The following is a 17,904-nucleotide window of genomic DNA, read 5'->3' as shown; positions in this document are numbered from 1 at the left end:
CCATGTATTCTCTGGGGCTGGGGCAGACTCCCACACTCCTGACATGTCTGCCAGTCCCCAGCTCTCATCACTGTATGTTTTAAATGAACAGGTTTATGCAGCTGGTCCCACAGTACTATTTCAGCAACCTGCCTCCTAGTGAAAGCAAGGACATCCTGCAGCAAGCCTCGAGCCACCTACCCACCACAGCTGTGAAAAAGGACCAGGATGGGTGTGACAAGTGCCCCGATGCTGCGGAGCAGAGATGCTCGATCCAGTGACCTCTCCAAGACAGAGTGCAATAAGGACACCAAGGGGAGGCCGGTGGTGGGCTGCTGGAGCCAGGACAGTCCTGGACAGTACCACTTCAAATGATTTTAAAATAAAAAAATAGTTTTTATTAAGTTCTTAAAATTACTATTCCATCTTTTTCTTATTGGAAGTTTTTAACCAATCATTCAGAATTTGACCAGAACTTAAAAAAAAAATTAAAATGTAAATGTGTCACAGACACATGGAACAGAAGCCTACTTTTTGTAGCGGACTTGACTGAATAAAATAATGAGTTTTTCAGTATCTCCCCAATGGTTTCTTGGTAATTATACATAAACAAGTCCTTCACTGTCCGGGGGAAATGGACTAGACAGATAGATGGTCTTTCAGCTTTTCCATGATCTCACTCATCTTGTCATCTGGGATTACCATCACAGTTCGCAAGGGCTTCATCGGCACATCATCAAAGGACCATCTGCCTCCCAGACAAGTGTCGCTCTCCCCCTGCACCGAGTAGCTGAACTTCAGGATCGCTTCCTGTAGCAAAAGAGGAGACGAGGAAAATGTAGACAACTCAAAAGGCAGAGCTCATTTAACCCAAAATAAAGAATTCTGTCTGGTATATGTGCTATAAGAAAAACAGTGGAGCTGGGCGGTGGTGGTGTGAGCCTTTAATCCCAGCATTTAGGAGGCAGGGGCAGGTGGATCTCCCTTGAGTTGTTGAATTCAAGGCCAGCCTGGTGTAAGCAGTGAGTTATGACAGGCTCAAAACCTACACAGAAAAACTCTGTCTCAAACAAACAAAAAAAGAGAGAGAGAGAGAGAGAGAGAGAGAGAGAGAGAGAGAGAGAGAAACAGAAAGGAAGTAGTTCTGAATAAAGTAGGTTCAAATGGACACTTTGGGGAGACCAAACAAATTTCAACTCACAGGAGCCCATGGATTAAGGTATGCCATTTCCAAGTCAGCCAGTGAGAGAAGAGAGGTGACACTGTTTCTAATTTCAGAGTCACATTTCTTGACCACTTGAGTGTTAATATTGTGACAGGTAAGTGAAATTGAGAACGGTTCTCAAATGCTGACCTTCATATGCCTGGCAGCTTCCTGAGCTTGGGGACACCGTGTCAGCATGGTGTTTGCATAGCCAGACCACGTTGAAATCCCACACAGAACTCTTGAAATTGTTTTCATTTGTAGAAAGCATATTTTTGCTTGTTTTTCTCCTGTATGTGGTACATGCATGTAAGCATGTGGAATTGTGTGTGAGTAAAGTCCAAACGACATCAGGTGTCCTCATCAGTCGACCCTACTGCCTTGAGACAGCGCACCCGAGCAGGAAGCTGACCAGCAAGCGCTCAGCATTCTCCTGTCTCTGTGCATGTCCTGTATTTTCACGTGGGTATTAGGGATTCTAACCCAGGTCCTCACACGACGAATGACTCTCCCTAGCCCATTTTGGCCATTTACTTCTTGTAAAACAAAGGCAGAGCCAAATTTCTACTGCTTCCGTCAGTGGGGAGAGCTCAAAGAGTGAGTATTCTAGCTTTACAAGTCTGATCCCTGGAACCCACCTGCACAACTGGATGCAGAGGTGTGTCTGTAACCCCAAAATCCCTGGGAGGCAAAGGTCTGTCTGCACAGCAGCTGCAATGAGACCCTACCTCAGTGAAGTGGAAGTACCCCTAAGAGATTAAATTTCAAGATTTCTGAAGAGGGCTGTATAAGAAAGAATATAGGAATACTGTCTGGGATTTGGTTGCCCACCAAGGTATGAGCCACCAATATAGAAAATGCTAGAGATTCCCAGTGGGATGCTATCCAGATCTAAGGGCACAGAACAGCCGTGATCACCTTCACCCATCCACATCTGCAAATGAGTAACTTGGAACTGTAACATGCCCATGTAGCTTGAACATCACACTGAACATGCTCTAAGTGCCTAATTGGTCCCAGTCAGTCAGTAACCACCCACCCCCACCACCTACACACACTATAATGGGAGGCTTTTGTGTGTGCAAGATGTACCAGACAGTGAGTTAGCCATAGAGAAAAGTGGGGTGGAAGGACTTTGGCAAAAATCTTATGGATAAGTCTTATTTTCAGGAAAATTCTACTGATAGCTAACATAAATGAAGCAGGCCATTCTTACCTCATAGAAAAACTCTTCCTCTGCATTTGCGAACATCAAGGCTTCCTGCTGAAGACCATCCTGCTTCTTTTTGGAACCGGATTTTTTTGCTTCCACAAATGTCTTACTAATCAGGAGATAGAAGTAGCACTTCCCGCATGGCTTATTGGTTCTTTGCGCGTCCGCTAATTCTTTCCTACGAGACATCCATACACACATTGGTTACTGCTGGGTTAACTCTGTCTAGAGCCCAGAGGAAACCAAGACAGCACCTTCTCTGGACCCTGCTGAGCATGGGCTGGACATTTTCACTTATGCTATTGGCTAGTCTTAAGAATGTGCTAACATGGGCTGGAGAGATGGCTCAGAGGTTAAGAGCACTGGCTGCTCTTCCAGAGGTCCTGAGTTCAATTCCCAGCAACACGTGGTGGCTCACAACCATCTGTACTGACATCTGGCACCCTCCTCTGGCATGCCGGCATACATCGAGGCAGAATGTTGTATACATAATAAATAAATAAATCTTTTTTTTTTTTTTTTGGTTTTTCGAGACAGGGTTTCTCTGTGGTTTTTTGGAGCCTGTCCTGGAACTAGCTCTTGTAGACCAGGCTGGTCTCGAACTCACAGAGATCCGCCTGCCTCTGCCTCCCAAGTGCTGGGATTAAAGGCGTGCGCCACCACCGCCCGGCCTAAATAAATCTTAAAAAAAAAAAGTGCTAACACTAATTTTTGCAGTAAACAGTGAAGAATATGAGTCCAGAAAGACACATACCTACTAACTCATGATCTCACAGAGTCCCTCAAATCACTGTTTTGTGCAAATTTAAAAATAAATAATCTCCGTTCTTTAAACAATCAGTATTTAACTGCACACAGGCACAGTGGATGGCACTGTGCACGTGGCTACACGGGTTCCATCGGGAGTCTAGGACTGGCTTCAACACACTGCAGAAGCTGCAGATACGGAGAGCTAAATTCTAGGATAATCTGTAAAATGGCAATGAGAGTTTCTTTCCTTCCAAGATTGACTGGCCACCTTTAAGGAAAACTAATAAATCCAGAACAATCCACTTCAGCTCCAACACAGTCAGCAGAAAGCAGATCAAGCCTGTGAGACCAGGTAAGCAGGAGCCTCAGTCGCTTACAGAAACCAAAGATACAGAAAAAACATTTAGGGCACAGGAGCAGTCAGAGCCGCAGCTTAGGGGGCTGGGGGAAGAATTGGGGCATCTGGACAAAAGGAGAAAATGCGATGTGGGAGACCATCCCTGGGCTAGGATACTCTGTCTACATTTTAACCCTGTGGTGGTACAATCCTTAGTTCACTTAATTGTCTAAATGTTGTTTAAATGTTCTCAAGTTGAAACTCCTGCATTAAAACAACAGAAGAGCAAGAAGTAGACTATTCCTTAAGGTTGTGGTTTCACTAGTCAAAACAGAAGTTAGGAATTGGGCTCTGGTTTTGTTAGTATTTGTTCAATGTTTTGTCAAATCAGTCTGTGAAAGTAGAAACTGTCAGGTCTTCATCAACTTTCCTACCATATGAATATTTGAAAATATTAAAATTACTGCCATCAGTCATCAAAACTGTTGGAGGGGCTGGATGCCAGAAATGGGTGCCCTCGCGCACTATTCCGGAAACTCCCCTCTCTCGGCGCCTCACAACCCAGGCTGGACCGTGTGCCAACCTACACATGCTGCACAGAGGTGCCACTTCTGAATCCACGGGGGTGAAAACTGACTGCGGCACTGCCCAGTGTCTCTTACTGGAGCTGCTGGTGCATCGGCAGTGCAATCTGAGGAGGCACGTTAATGAATCTTTCACTGAGCAGAAAGCCCACAGGCTTGCTGGTGTCGTTCAACAGCTGGTCCAGCTGTTCAACCATGCTTTTCTCACAGTTCTTCTCACAGAAGCTCAGAACCAACTCTTTAATTTGTTCCGCACACTGTGTGCCCTAGAAAGTAAAGAGAAGGCTTTGACTTTTACCTCACAAGTAGAGGGTTTCCTCCCACTGCCTTTAGACGCCGGTGTTTCTTCAGTATTGACTGCTGAAGAACTCCCCAAAAGTAACTACACCTAATTACCGTCCCATGACTGGTGGCAGATCATGCTTGTAATTAACACTCACACACTGGAATAGCAGTCCTACTCTATCTCAGAAACAGTTGGAAATTAACTGGAAAGTTCCTTTGAAAACAGGCCGACCGTGGGCTGCACCTTATCCAGAGAATAAACAGCTGGCATGGTTTTTACTAGAATTCGTTATTGAGTCAATAGAGAGAGATAATGAACACAAGCGCATGTTAAGGGCCCACGCGCAACTCTGGAAGCTGCTGACCAAAGTCTCTGTATCCACTACACTAGGAGCAAAGAGAGCAGCTGCAGAGACCCTGCCAACAGATCCCGTGTCAGCACCAGCATCTCCACACCAGGGACTAGAATGCTTGATGACTGCCAGCGGGAGTAATCAGCTTTAAGCTGGGGACAAATCACTCCAAACAAAACAATGCCACACTGAAAAAGGGAGAGAGCAAGAGCACATACCCTGATATCATATTCTGCCATAGAAGACCCCATTTTGACCAGAGATTCAAGACTTCAAGTGCCACCCAGTAAAACTGACCTTTCTTTCAGTTAAATTTAAAAGGCTTATGAAGCCGAAGATCTCATCTTCATCCACTTCATCACCGCTGTCTTCTGAAACATCGGTTTGCTGTTTCAGAAGAAAAGAGTACTTGAATTTTACATTAATTGAGTGGGAAGAAGTATAACACTAATTTTTCATTTTTAAAAACCAAAGCTTGGGGCTGGAGAGATGGCTCAGAGGTTAAGAGCATTGTCTGCTCTTCCAAAGGTCCTGAGTTCAATTCCCAGCAACCACATGGTGGCTCACAACCATCTGTAATGGGGTCTGGTGCCCTCTTCTGGCCTACAGGCATACACGCAGACAGAATATTGTATACATACTAAATAAATAAATATTAAAAAAAAAAAAACCAAAGCTTGTTTTTCCTGCTGTCAGCTCCCAAAGCACCGCGTCCTGAATGCTGGGTGGTGGCGTTCACATCACTTCACCTCCAGCCCATGCTGTGTGGTGGCGTTCACACCACCTCACCTCCAGCCCATGCTGTGTGGTGGCGTTCACACCACTTCACCTCCAGCCCATGCTGTGTGGTGGCGTTCACATCACTTCACCTCCAGCCCATGCTGTGTGGTGGCGTTCACACCACTTCACCTCCAGCCCGATCTGCTCTTCCTTTCCATTCTAGGTGACCTCATCCTGCTCTGCATTTTTCTGTTAAACAAAAGATTCTTTGGGGTTTCTTTTCTTTTTTTGGTTTGTTTCTTCAAGGCAAGGTTTCTCTGTTAACCCTAGCTGCCCTAAAACTTCACTCTGTAGACCAGGCTGGTCTTGAACTCACAGAGATCTGCCTGCCTCTGCCTCCTAAGTGCTGGGATTAAAGGGGTACGCCACCACTGCCCAGCTGGCAAGATGTCTCATGTTCAACAAAACTAGATGACACAAATGGCAAACGAGATGGTCATTCATGCACCTAGTCCGCCAGGTTCTCTATCGGACAATTTTCCTGTACTTCAGTGGCCCCCAGCATCTGTGCCAGGACCCATGCAATAAAGCCCTACTCCAGAGCCTCCTCCGCACACTGAACACAAAGCAGGAAGGAACTGAGATGAATCTGACTTCTGTCCAAATGGCAGGTCCACAGGCCAAACAGATGTCTGCTGCAATTCTAAGCTGCAGGGGAGTTACTGTAACACAGCAACAGGAAACCAGAAGGACTCCGGCTGACAGAGCAGAGTCAAGTCCATGCTGGACTGGCACCTCATTTTCTGGGGCTCTCTCTCTCTACTAGACAATTCCTTTTTTAAACACTCCTCCTCGCTTCTATGCAATCATGCGCTGCTTTCCCCTTCCCGCGGCAGCCATCCTAACAGTTCTCTAATGTTTCTGTCACTTATTTTGCTGAGTCGAGCACAGCTGGCATTACCAGGCGCCTGTCCTCTGCCTGCCCTTGGCAATCCCAATCGCATCTGATTTCAATGGCTGACATCTGCTGAAAACTCAAGGCTCTAGCTGCTGCTGCTCAGGATCTCACATACACACCCAGGCACCCCAAACTCAAAGTGTACAAACCCCATGACGTGGTCATCCCCTCAACCTTTCTTCTACGTTTGCTAACCTCAATGCTCTAGCAGGAACTTGTGCATCATCCTTGACTATTCTCTCTGTTGCTCAGAACCGAGTACACTAAATCATATCATATTTCACCTCCCAGGTATCATCTAAATCAGCCCTCTTCTCCCCTCCCCATCGCTGATGCCTGGAGTCCTACACGTAACATCCCTGGACCACTGCAGTGGCCTCTGGGCAGTCCTCGCTAGTACTTCTTTCATCTGGAGCTAAAGAGGACCACGTCCCTGTAGTATCAATCACCCCAATTACCTTAATCACGCTCCCGATGTGGTTCTGTTGAATCAACAGATCCGTTAGCTCTGCAGTGTTCACGGGAGCTTTTAGGAAAAGCTTAAAGGAGAAAAAAATATTTCAAATTAAAATCAAAGCACAATTTCTAGTAAAACATTGATTCTGTTATCTAAACAAAAGCAATAAGATGTAATAACCTGATCGAGATGGCTGAGAAAAGTAACCCCAGGAAGAAAACAAAAATCCAGAGGGGAAGAAATTTCAGAAAAGGCACAGCCAACAGTGGTCAGCAAACAGGCATGGAGGGAAGATAAACACAGGCCATGTTATCGGAGGTAAAGGCAGAGTACAGGGAACAATGTGGACTCTGTGGCACCAGCAGGTGCAATTATGTAGCTATCATATAAGGATAGATGCCCTACTTCTGAGCTGCTGATGCTATGTGAGGCTGGCCTTGGGCCCTTATATTACCCTCTTTCCCTGCCATGGTGGACAGCATCCCCTCTGAACTGTAAACCGAACGCTTCCTCCCTAGTTTGGATGTGAACTACAGGAGAGGGACTAGCGGTGTCTCAGGCAGTAAGCACGTGAAAAGGAAAGCATTCCAGGACATGGCAAACTTGAACACAGTAACCAGGGGCGGGGCAGAGCGAAGGGGCACAGAGTCATTCACCCTAGAAAAGGGGAGATTCCTTCAGCAAAGAGCAGAAGACAGGCGTGGGGTTCTGGAAAGGCCGTACCTGTTGCAGTAATTTCTTAATTCCGCCATAATCGTTATCTGAGATGGAGTAAGCTTCAAATTCAATATTCACTTCCTGTAAAGAGATCATCACAGATTCAGAAATGATGCAGGCAGCATTTCCATTTTGCAAATTTTTCTTTTCCCTCGGTTTCCATTCTTTTAGGGCTCTTCTCTACCTGCAGAAAACGCCTCAGAGAGGTGGGGTGGAGAAAACATGACATGTTAGTCTAATGTGGTGGTGCAAACCAGCAACTTGGGAGATAGAGAAAGGACGATCAATACTCTGAGACCAGCCCAGGCTACATAGCAAGAGGTTGTTTCAAACCAGGGAAGGGAGGGAAGGAAGGTTACCTAAATAACTATCAATGTCAGGCTTCGACACAAGCAAGCCTGAAACCAGAAGGGTGCTACAGGTCCGCAATGCCAACCGCAGGTTCGGGGGAGGGGCGGAAGAACATCTCAATTTTAAGGTCGTCCTGGTCTTCATAGGGAGACTCATTCTCAAAGAAAAAAGAAAAGTTAAACTCTCAGGCAGCCACAAAGAGGGAATCAAATGATTCTTCACCTGGCTTCAAAAAGCACCTGTAAAGACAAGCTCACTTCAAGTCTACAGAATGACCAAAGTTTAATTTGGACATAGATGTGAAGCTGTACTTTGTTCACTTAGCAAACATTTACCAAGTAACAGCAGGTACTAAGCACTTGAGAAGAAATGGGGAAGCCACACCTTGTGGCACAGGCCTGTGATCTCAGCACTCGGGAGGGTGAAGCAGGGAGCCAGGGAGTTCAAGGTAAGGTTGGGTTACAATGTGAGTTCAAGGCCAAACAAGTGAAGCGGCGAGACTATGCCACTTAGGAAGACTATTTCACTTAGGAAATGAACCGGTGAGCAAGGCAGACGTGAATGACTCTGCTCTGGAGCAGACACAGGAGACAGAAAACGAGTCTCAACAACTGTACGTGCCATTCAAAAGGCGGGGGCAGGCTGGAGAGAGTGCAGCAGGTAAAGGCACTTACTGCCAAGCCTGACTGCGTGAGTCCCTGGACTAAGATGGTGATGGTGGGAAGACAGAACTGCGCACTGCAAACTGCCTTCTGACTTCCACACCTGCACTGCGGCATATGAGTGTGTGTATGCGCGCACAAACACGGGAGGAGGGTCATAAATGAATTTGTAAAAGAAGATAGGGATGATGGTAAGACAGCTCAGGGGTAAAGGCACTGCCACCGAGCCTGACGACCAGAGTTTCTTCCTTGTGACCCACGTGGTAGACGACCAGAGTTTCTTCCAAAGTTGTGACCCACGTGGTAGAGTGAGACAACCAACTCCTACAGCACCCCCTGACATTTACACAAGAGGCTATGGCACATACAAATAAATGTAATTGAATATATATATGTATATAGACATGTATATATTTTTTTAAAAGATACACTGTGCTGTTATAGCTTAAAACTAGGAAATTAGAAAGTCGAGAAACGCTTGCTTTAAAAAGGTGGCATGAACTAAGAACAGCGGAGGAGGTTTCCTGGCACGAGGAACAGCAACACAAGCCCCTAAGGCGGGAGAAATTATGGTGAATTGAAGAGGCTAGAAGAAGGCACATGTCCCCAGCCGCCTAACTTCTTTAGTAAGCAGCTAGCAACAGAATTCAGGAGAAAAAGCCAGCTACCTCTATCTGTCCTTGAAGCTAGGCTCTATAGGACCTGAACTATGCGCATTCCTTTATTCCTGATATACCACTGTCTTTTTAAAAAAGTGATTTGAGCTAGGTGGTGGCAGCACATGCTTTTAATCCCAGCAATTGGAAGGTGGATCTCTGTTCGAGGACAGCCAGGTATACAGAGTGAGTGCCAGGACAGGCTCCAAAAAGCTACACAGAGAAACCCTGTCACAAAAAACAAAAACGACAACAACAAAAAGATTTGAGATTGATTCTGATCTTCCAAGATAATTTTCATGGTCTTTTACATCAGAGAAATAAATTGCGGGTGAATAAATGTATCAGAAAATGAAAACCTTCTTCAATTAAATAAAGAAAATCCAGCAAGGCGGTGGTGGCGCACGCCTTTAATCCCAGCACTTGGGAGGCAGAGACAGGAAGATCTCTGTGAGTTCGAGACCAGCCTAGTCTATAAGAGCTAGTTCCAGGACAGGCTCCAAAGCTACAGAGAAACCCTGTCTCGAAAAACCAAAAAAGAAAGAGAGAGAGAGAAAGAAAAAGAAAGAAAACCCACTAAGAATTTCAAAATAGAGACTTGCCCTAAAAGCTCTCTAACAACTACTTCTGTCGGGCTGGAGGGATGGCTCAGAAATTAAGAGCATTGGCCGCTCTTCCAGAGGACCCAGGTTCGAATCTCAGCATCTACACGGAGGCCAATAAACATCTGTAACTCCAACCCCTAGGGATCCGATGCCTTGTATGGCCTCTGTGGGCACAGCATGCATGTGGTACATGTATATGCAGGCAAAACACACAAACACACAAAAGGAATTTAAAGGCCTATGTGAGGGGTAAAGCTACTCTGACTCCTAAGGTCCGAGTGAGAGAGCTTTCCTAGCCTTAGCGTCATACACCTGTTCTCAAAGCACACACACAAGCTGATGAATTCCTGCCCCCCCCCCTTGTTTCTTTTTTCCTCCACATAACTATATATACACATTTCCCCTTAACTTGCTCTGCGGTCTCACTTGTAAAACAGTGATAATTCCTAAGCTCATGGTGCTGAAGTGAGAACTAAATGAGTTAATACAAAATGCAGACCCTGGGGGTATGTTAAAACTATTATCACTGTCAATTTCTAGAGGGTAAATTATTGAGCCAGGAGTTAGAGGCACTTTAAAGTTTGATACATCCTGTCAGATTATCCGCCAAAGAGATCGCGAAGATTTATACTCCCACCAACAGAACGTGCAAGTGCTTATATTGACACACTATTATCCTTTCTCTTGGCATTCTTTCTGTGTCTATGATAAACAGCTCGACCAAAAGCAACCTGGGAAGGAAAGGGTTTCTTTTATCTTACACTTCCAGGTAATTGTTCCTCAGGGCGGGAAGTTTGGACAGGCGCTCAAGGCCCGAACTGAAGAAGAGACCACTGTTCACAGGCTTGTTTATACCACCCAAGACCATCTCACAGTGGGCACGTCCATCATTAATTAAGCAAATACCCACAGACAAGCACACAGGTCACTGTGGTGGAGGCAATCCCTCATCTGAGGTTCCCTTCTCCCACAGTTTATGATTACAGTACACACGGTTTTAGTCATGGGCAGTCAATGTTATAGATTTTCCATGTTAACGAAAGAAGCACAAGTGTAGGGGGGGAGGGGAGTTGCGGGCTCAAGGCGGGTGGTGGATAACTCAGCCGGGAAGGACTGCAGGGAATAATGTGTAGAAAAGCCTGAAGTAAGAACGTGCCAGTCCGGTTCAGCTCCTGAATCACAACGACGGGAAATCACAACTCCCCACAACCACTGTCACTTTCCCACAGCTTCGGTTGCCTGAATGTTTTTTCCCCCACTCAGATCTATGAATCTACACCAAAAATATGGTCACGTGTGCCTCACCTCGTCCACGATCTCGTCTTCATCCTCTTCTTCCTCACTGTCTTCATCGTCGTCATCGTCTTCTTCCTCATCTTCCACCTCATCCTCTTCTTCCTCCTCGTGGTGACCCTGCGCTCCCAGCCGCTGAACCCCGTTTCCCACCGCTCGCTTCTTAGCTCGGGAAGCCATGACGCCGGCCACACTGCGCCTGCGCAAGTCCCGCCCCTTTCCTTCCGGACCCTCTCTTCCGGACTAGAGGTAGACTGGTCCAAGAAGTTCGCCGGGGAGTCGGTGCGACATAGAGAGCGGCGGGGAGGAATCCCTCAGGACTAATCTGCCCGTTTGTCCTCCCCACTGGGGTCATGGTCAGACCTCCTCTTCTTCCCTCCATCCTCCCGCCCTTCTCATTCGCTCCGGTTCTCCCCCTTGTGCGCAGTGGTTTGGCCCATCCTTCTGCGTCCCTTCCGCCGGCGCCTGGAGGCCAGTGCGCGTGCACAGCCAGATGTGGGCGGGTGCCCCACGCGCCTGAGGTACGAGCGCGGGGACAGCTGGCTGCGGGGTGGGGGGCGGCTCCCGGTTGTCTGTGCTTAGCAGCCTCGGCTGGGGCCGCGAGGTTCTTGCCCCGCGGCGTGCAGCTCGGTCCTGCCTCTTAGCCCATGAGCTGGGTGTCGGGCCCAGGACCCGACTAGGACTCAGGCCCGTAGACGTGCACGCAGGCCCTAGCGATCCGTGACACCGCGGGGCAGGGACCCGGTGCAGCTGCCAACTAGGGGCTGACCGGCACCGGTGGAGTCCGCTCCATAAGGCCCGCTGATCCTGGCAGGGGCCGATCCCGCGCCATCGCCATAAAAAAGTCCTAAGAAGACAAGAGGTCTTTTGCTGCCATGGGCCAACGGTGTCTTTAAAAGACTTGTTTGGTAAGAATAGAACAGAAAGAAAGGGATTGCGGCAAGTTAGCGAGTGTACCCCTCCTCTGGGGCTAAATGAATTACTGGTCCAACGTTTCAGAGTTCAACAGAAGCCAGATTTTTGCAAGGAATATCCTGAAGGTTAAAACTTGTATCAGATAAATCTACCGTAAGGGTTATCACACAGTCGACCGATTTTCAGCTCCTTGTAAAGGTTATCGAGAAAGATCACTAACTAGGGAAAACATTTGCTTCCCGGCAAGAAGCTCTGTGGTTCTCCCTTTCCTCTGTAAAATAACAGCAGCATATGAGACTCCCAAACCATAGTGAGCTGCCCCTAAGGAAGCCTTTGCCAGAGAAATTCAGGGACTCTAAATAACCCCAGTGGTCCTTCATCAGGAGGAGATATCAGGATACCAAGGCCCCCATTAACCCTGAGTCCCCATGATGGTAGTATGTGAGATTCAAGTGTCCCGGGCTTTTGTGTCTACTGGGCTATATCGTGGATAGTAATGACACCCGGACTCCATCTCTGATAGAGTGATTTAAAATGACTGCCTTGGGTTTTGTAACTGTGCAAAAGCATGTTCCTTTAATGAGTACCTATCACAAGCTAATAATAGAAAAAAGGATTTAAAGCATGTCCATAGAATTGCACGGAAACTCAAGAACAATTTCCCCCAAGTCTTATTGGTTTTTTTCTTATGGTAAAATATGCATAACAAAGTTTAACACTTAAACACATAGTTGTTGGCCTAAGTTTATCCATACTGTTTCACAGCCATCACCACAGTTCCCCAGGTTCAGGATGTGAGATGACCTAGTGGGTAAAATGCTTGATGTGCCTGCATTTCCCAGCACCCACATACTGTAGCTGTAACCCCAGTACTGGGATGATGGGCAGGATGGAGACAGGTGGATCCAGGACTCACTGGCCAACTAATCAGTGAGCTTCTGGCTCAAGAGAGACCTGCTCTCAAAAAATGAGCTTATGGAGTGATAGAAGACAGCACTTACCATCAACAGGTACCCGTGCACACGCAGAAAAAACAAGCAAACAAAACAACAGCTCCCCAGTATCATTTTCTGCAGCCCCCTGGATTGCTTCACAAGGTGGAAAAAGGGAAAGGCTCTCTCCTTGTGCCCTCAGATCAGCCCCTAATCTGGAGCCTGTGGTCAGGGCATGCATTAGAGTAGCACCTGTCACTAGGTGGCCTCCCTGCACATTGACAACGACAATGTTGGCTCCCTCGTTCCTCCTTAGCACGGGATTTGGCCTAAAGGTCAGCTAGTAGCTCGTTAGGTGGATAAGCCCTGGGCTTCAGATCTGGCTTCTGGTTCTATCTCTACCATTTATTCTGCTGACCTTGGGCAGATTAAGAGCCATGGTTTCCCTTCCTGTAAGATGAGGATTATAGTGGCTTTGCAGGCTTCAGTGAGGATTGTAAATGCTTAGTCCACTCTGACAATTTGATCTGTCAGTTTGAACTGTGAGATGCCCGAATAGCTGCTCTTCTGCGTGTCTAGTGCTCAGCAAGTTTTGTGAACAGGCATTCTCTGAGATAAAGGGTTTGCTGAGCCATATGTGCGCTAGCCAGAAAGGACCAGGGCCCAGGACGCATTTTGTAATTACCAGCATTTAATTAAAAAAGACAGCCAAGATAACGTTTATGACGAAAAAGTGAGAAAGGAAAGCAAATTGTGTACATGGAACTAGCAATGGTTATGAGCACTAGGGGTAACACAATGAAGTCAGACACAGGAACATTTGTGCTTGGAGGGCAGTCTGTAGTAAGCGCTCGCCGCTTCTGAGTCCAGGCTGGGGTTAGTCCAGAGAGTTTATGGGTAAATTGGAGCTGGTGGTCTTTCCGACACTGGCTTTTTTGAAGTTTTCCTTCTTAGCCTTGTTTGTTCACGCTGTAGAAAAGCACCTTAAATTTACTCAGCATCTTTGGAACTGGGGAAATGACCGCATTTCATTAAAGAGACAGGAAACTCACTCCTAGGAATAAAGCCATTCACTGGCTTCAAAGAATCCAAAGCTTTCCTTGACCTTCATTCTTGAGCCAAACCTGTTCTTTCCTGGACACCTGACATTTCTTATTACTGTCCTTCAGGTGGTAGTCAGGGGTCTAACCCAGGACCAGGTGCTGGCTCGGCAGAGCGCTGACTGTTCCTCCGGCCTCTGCTGTTGTCATTCAGATTTCAGTTCAGATGTCACCTCCCCAGAACAGTCTTCCTGGTACCCGGAAAGGTAACCCTTGCAACTGTCAGAACCCTAGTTACTACCTTAGCACCCCACAGCACGTGTTAGTACCTGGAATCATACACTCAACCTCAGGTAGATCCTGTAGACCTGACTCATGAGGCTTCCAGATCCAGGGGATTAGGCCGCACTGCTGACAGTGAACCAGAAGGACAAGTGAGAGGCTGACCTTGTCTTTGTTTTGTTTTTTTTTTTAAACATTACTAAAATGTCCTCTGTAGAACTGTGGACCTGTATGCTAGAACCTGGGACCGAGGGACCGGGGCAGGGATGTAGAAGGTTGAAGAACACTGCAAGGCCACAGGATTACCTGTTATCCACAGCATCATGTTTTGGCTTTATTATTTATTTGTTTATGTTTTTCGAGATAGAGTTTCTTTGTGAAACAATCCTGGCTTGTTTTGCCTTTTTTTTTTAAGATTTATTTATTATGTATACAGTGTTCTGTCTGCATGTATGCCCGCAGGCCAGAAGAGGGCACCAGATTTCATTACAGATGACAGTGAGCCACCAACTGGTTGCTGTGAATTGAACTGAGGATCTTTAGCAGAGGAGGCAGTGCTCTTAATCAATGAGTATGTGCCACTACATCCCGCCTGGAGTGAAATTGTTTATGCTGATCTTGGTGCATGGTTTTGATTCGTGTATTTATTCCTAGAAGTAAAATTACAGGAAGAGAAGGTATGAATTATGTAAGATGATACATGTTGATAAATTGTTTCCAGGTTGATAGATTACCTTGGGAAACTTGGTAATATTTAATAAATATGTCTTGAGATGTGGAAAAGTCACTATAACTGAAGGACTTATTAGTTTATTTATTTTGAAAAGAAAAGAATTGCTTATTTATCTACCTCCTCAAAATTAAGGCACTCATTTCTCCATCGGCTGCCACAGTCTGCTTGTCACTTGATTTCACTAATGGCTCTCACTTGCCTTTCCAGGCAGTATCAACTGCTAACACACTCTCCTGTGGCCTTATCAGCGACACACCCAGGTAGCTACACACAGGCTGATTGAGGATTGCCTCATTCTTGTCCTCTGTCCCCTTCCCGCATTGCCTAGGAACAGTCTCTGAGATCTAACTAAGATCGGTTTCCTTGCTCTGTCCCAGTGTCTCTCATAAGGACTGCCAAGGACAATGAAGGTTCTCTTATTGAAAGATGCCAAGGATGATGAGAGTGGCCAGGATCCGTATGTCCAGGTGAGTGGCTGAGCCTTATTCCTTGGCCTCTAAACTAGAACTTCCTTGCTAATGGAGGTGGGGTTGGGATGCTAAAACTCAGCGAGCTTGATGCATACATAGCTAACGTGACGCCATGCTCCCTTATTTTCAGATAACACTTAATGTGATTTCATGACCTTTCCTCATTTTCAAGACAGCCCTGGCCAACCAAAAAATGACATTCTTTCATTTACAGGAACTGGGATTGTATGGACTGGAAGCTACGCTAATTCCCGTTCTGTCATTTGAGTTTTTGTCTCTTCCCAGTTTGTCAGAAAAGGTAAGAGCCCCATGCTAGGGCTTGCCCTCTGTAGAATCCTTGTCAACCCAAGCCACAAGAGTGTTAGCCTCATTTTACACTAGACATGAGCGCAAGGGCAGGACACACTCACCTGAGCGCTGGAGACTCCCCATTAGCTTCTCCCCCTGTGCCTCTATCTGCTTAGTCAGGAAGCTGTGGGCCCTGGAGATAGAGCCCCACCAGCATGTCTTTCAGAGTTAAGGCCCTTTTGGCCCATCACTGGCCTATGCACAGAAGACTCAATAGATGTTTCCAATTTCAGAGCGAGCTCTGGTGTAGCAACTAAGCCAGGCACCTAGCCAGTAAGGAGAGCCAAATCCAAGCCCAAGGCTTCTGCCCACCACTTTGTTGTACTCAGTACTTGAGAGATACTGCAGGAGCCAGGCAGTGAAGCCTCCAAATGTTTTAGATTGATGGTGGCCTGAGGGTGTGCTGAGTATGGGCAATGCATGTTCAGTACCCAGTAATGCAAAAATCTAAGATGTGGTGCAGACACCTTGAGAGAAGTGAGGTGTACGCAGCAGCTCAGTGCCTGGCTCAGAAGAAGTGTTCGGCAAAGTATTGTGTTTGAAGCCCAGGCTTCGGCTGGGTTTTACCTCCTTGGGAGTCTAGCTGTGTTATGGATCCAGATCAAGTTTGCTATCCTGCCTGCATCTTACTCCACTCACCCATCCCATGCTGGGTCAGGATGCCCCTCTGTTCTGCTCATCTCCTGGGTTGCAGCTGTGTGTCTCTGCCCAAGAAGGAGCTTAAGGGAAGGGCCGTGACAATGAAGCGGTTTACCCAAAGCCCAGAATGGCTCCAGGCCCACAGTCAGCACTAGACAAGTGTCAGGTGGGTGGAGAGTATCGGGATAGGACTAGATAGTTGCCCACTTCTTTGCGGATGCACTTGGACTCGGGCTCATAGTTCTTCAAGAGGCTGAGACTAAGCCAGCATCCTTTGGTCCTGGTGCAGCTGTCTCATCCTGAAGGCTTTGGAGGACTCATTTTCACCAGTCCCAGGGCAGTGGAAGCAGTGAAGCTGTGTCTGGAGAAGGACAATAAAACTGAAGGTGAGGGCGGGTCTGCTCTGGAGTCCACCAGACTCTTATTCTCGTTTCTGTTCTGAGCCGCTGCAGTCCAGAGGTAGCTGCATTCCAACAGAACCGAGGTCAGGGCATGCTGGCTTACAGGTGCCCCTAGTCCCCACACAGACCTGACTGAGAGGTACTCTCACTTGCCATTTATTTATTTGTTTTATTTTATCATTTTACTATTATTTACTTACTGCTTTATTGGGTACATGCTGTGAATATGTGTGTAGAGATCAGAGGACAGTCCACAGGAGCTGCTTCTCTCCTTCCACCCCATGGGTCCCAGGGATCTGACTCAGATCGTCAGGCTTGATGGCAATTGTCTTTACGTGCTGAACTATATCTCATGAGCCCCTCAATTGCCTTTTAAATGTTCACTTGTATGTTGTGCCAATTTCTTCCTCTGAAAGAGTAAAGTGATACTTTACTCAAGTGGGGAAATGCTTCATGGCCCTCCTACAACCTTCTCAACATGGCTGTTCCTTGTTCTCCATTACAGCAGTATGTAGTGACCCAACCCATCTCCTGACACCCAGGCTCCAGACTGAGTGCTAAATGTAGTCTGGAGACATGCACAGTACTGTGACCTACTTCACGTACTGTCAAAACACAGGCATGGGGAGTTCTTCCAGTGGGGAAGCAGTTGGGAGATGGTGAGTGCTGGGGCTTTGCAATTCTGTAGTCATGCAGCCATTCTGGCCGCTGTGAGCTCCTTGACCTCTCTTCCCCTTGGTGACCTGACCTTGGAGTAAGTTTCATAATACCCAAATCATGGGGTTACTCTTCTCACCAGCTGGAACATGTCATATGTCTGCTCTCTGCCAGTGTCTTGAGCCGCAGGTTTTTGATGAACACTGCATAGTCTGGGTCCCATAGAGGAGCATCCAGGACGTTTTCAGGGGCAGAGTGTAGTGAGGGAAAGGGGCTGGTGGTGCTGTTACTGTTGTCTCCTTGCTTTGGAGACTGAGTGCTCAGTCTCCTACTAAAGTGAAGGCTGGGACCTTAGAGTGAAGA

At 47.0% G+C, this 17,904-nt stretch overlaps 3 protein-coding genes across 8 annotated transcripts in view; 2 read left to right on the top strand and 1 right to left on the bottom strand.

The window, feature by feature from the left end:
• Dhx32 (DEAH-box helicase 32 (putative)) overlaps positions 1 to 555 on the top strand; it is a 52,158-nt gene extending 51,603 nt beyond the window's left edge. For both annotated transcript variants that reach the window (XM_075972567.1, XM_075972568.1), the window contains exon 12: positions 92 to 555. In XM_075972567.1, coding sequence (XP_075828682.1) covers positions 92 to 260 — 169 coding nt within the window. In that variant the 3' untranslated portion in view covers positions 261 to 555. The remainder of the gene's footprint in view (positions 1 to 91) is intronic.
• On the bottom strand, positions 352 to 11,339 carry Bccip (BRCA2 and CDKN1A interacting protein). Its single transcript, XM_075972569.1, has 7 exons — positions 11,137 to 11,339; positions 7,564 to 7,638; positions 6,842 to 6,922; positions 5,003 to 5,092; positions 4,146 to 4,333; positions 2,400 to 2,574; positions 352 to 789 (listed from the first exon to the last, which is right to left on the bottom strand). The coding sequence occupies exons 1-7, from the start codon at positions 11,302 to 11,304 to the stop codon at positions 619 to 621; spliced, it is 948 nt and encodes a 315-aa protein (XP_075828684.1). The 5' UTR covers positions 11,305 to 11,339; the 3' UTR covers positions 352 to 618.
• A 25-nt stretch (positions 11,340 to 11,364) lies between these two features.
• Uros (uroporphyrinogen III synthase) overlaps positions 11,365 to 17,904 on the top strand; it is a 30,589-nt gene continuing 24,049 nt past the window's right edge. Inside the window, exons 1-5 of one of the 5 annotated variants that reach the window (XM_075972571.1) lie at positions 11,507 to 11,645; positions 15,234 to 15,286; positions 15,404 to 15,493; positions 15,711 to 15,794; positions 16,773 to 16,869. In XM_075972571.1, coding sequence (XP_075828686.1) covers positions 15,431 to 15,493; positions 15,711 to 15,794; positions 16,773 to 16,869 — 244 coding nt within the window. In that variant the 5' untranslated portion in view covers positions 11,507 to 11,645; positions 15,234 to 15,286; positions 15,404 to 15,430. Of the gene's footprint in view, positions 12,033 to 14,815; positions 14,865 to 15,233; positions 15,287 to 15,403; positions 15,494 to 15,710; positions 15,795 to 16,772; positions 16,870 to 17,904 lie in introns of those variants that run through there. The other 4 variants (XM_075972570.1, XM_075972572.1, XM_075972573.1 and 1 more) reach the window with 4 other exon arrangements.

The sequence above is a fragment of the Microtus pennsylvanicus genome, chromosome 5 (assembly GCF_037038515.1).
Source record: "Microtus pennsylvanicus isolate mMicPen1 chromosome 5, mMicPen1.hap1, whole genome shotgun sequence".
Classification (NCBI taxonomy): Eukaryota; Metazoa; Chordata; class Mammalia; order Rodentia; family Cricetidae; genus Microtus; species Microtus pennsylvanicus.
Note: the sequence above shows the minus strand (reverse complement) of the source record. Positions and strands in the feature narration are given on the sequence as shown.

What these genes read in the sequence shown, in the direction of transcription:
- Bccip (XM_075972569.1), bottom strand. Translation starts at nt 11,304, where the DNA reads ATGGCTTCCCGAGCTAAGAAGCGAGCGGTGGGAAACGGGGTTCAGCGG. An exon ending in TAAATTTAACTGAAAGAAAG is followed by an intron (nt 4,334 to 5,002) that starts GTCAGTTTTACT and finishes TTTACTTTCTAG; the next exon opens with GGCACACAGTGTGCGGAACA. An exon ending in AGGAAGAGTTTTTCTATGAG is followed by an intron (nt 790 to 2,399) that starts GTAAGAATGGCC and finishes CTTTTGCTACAG; the next exon opens with GAAGCGATCCTGAAGTTCAG.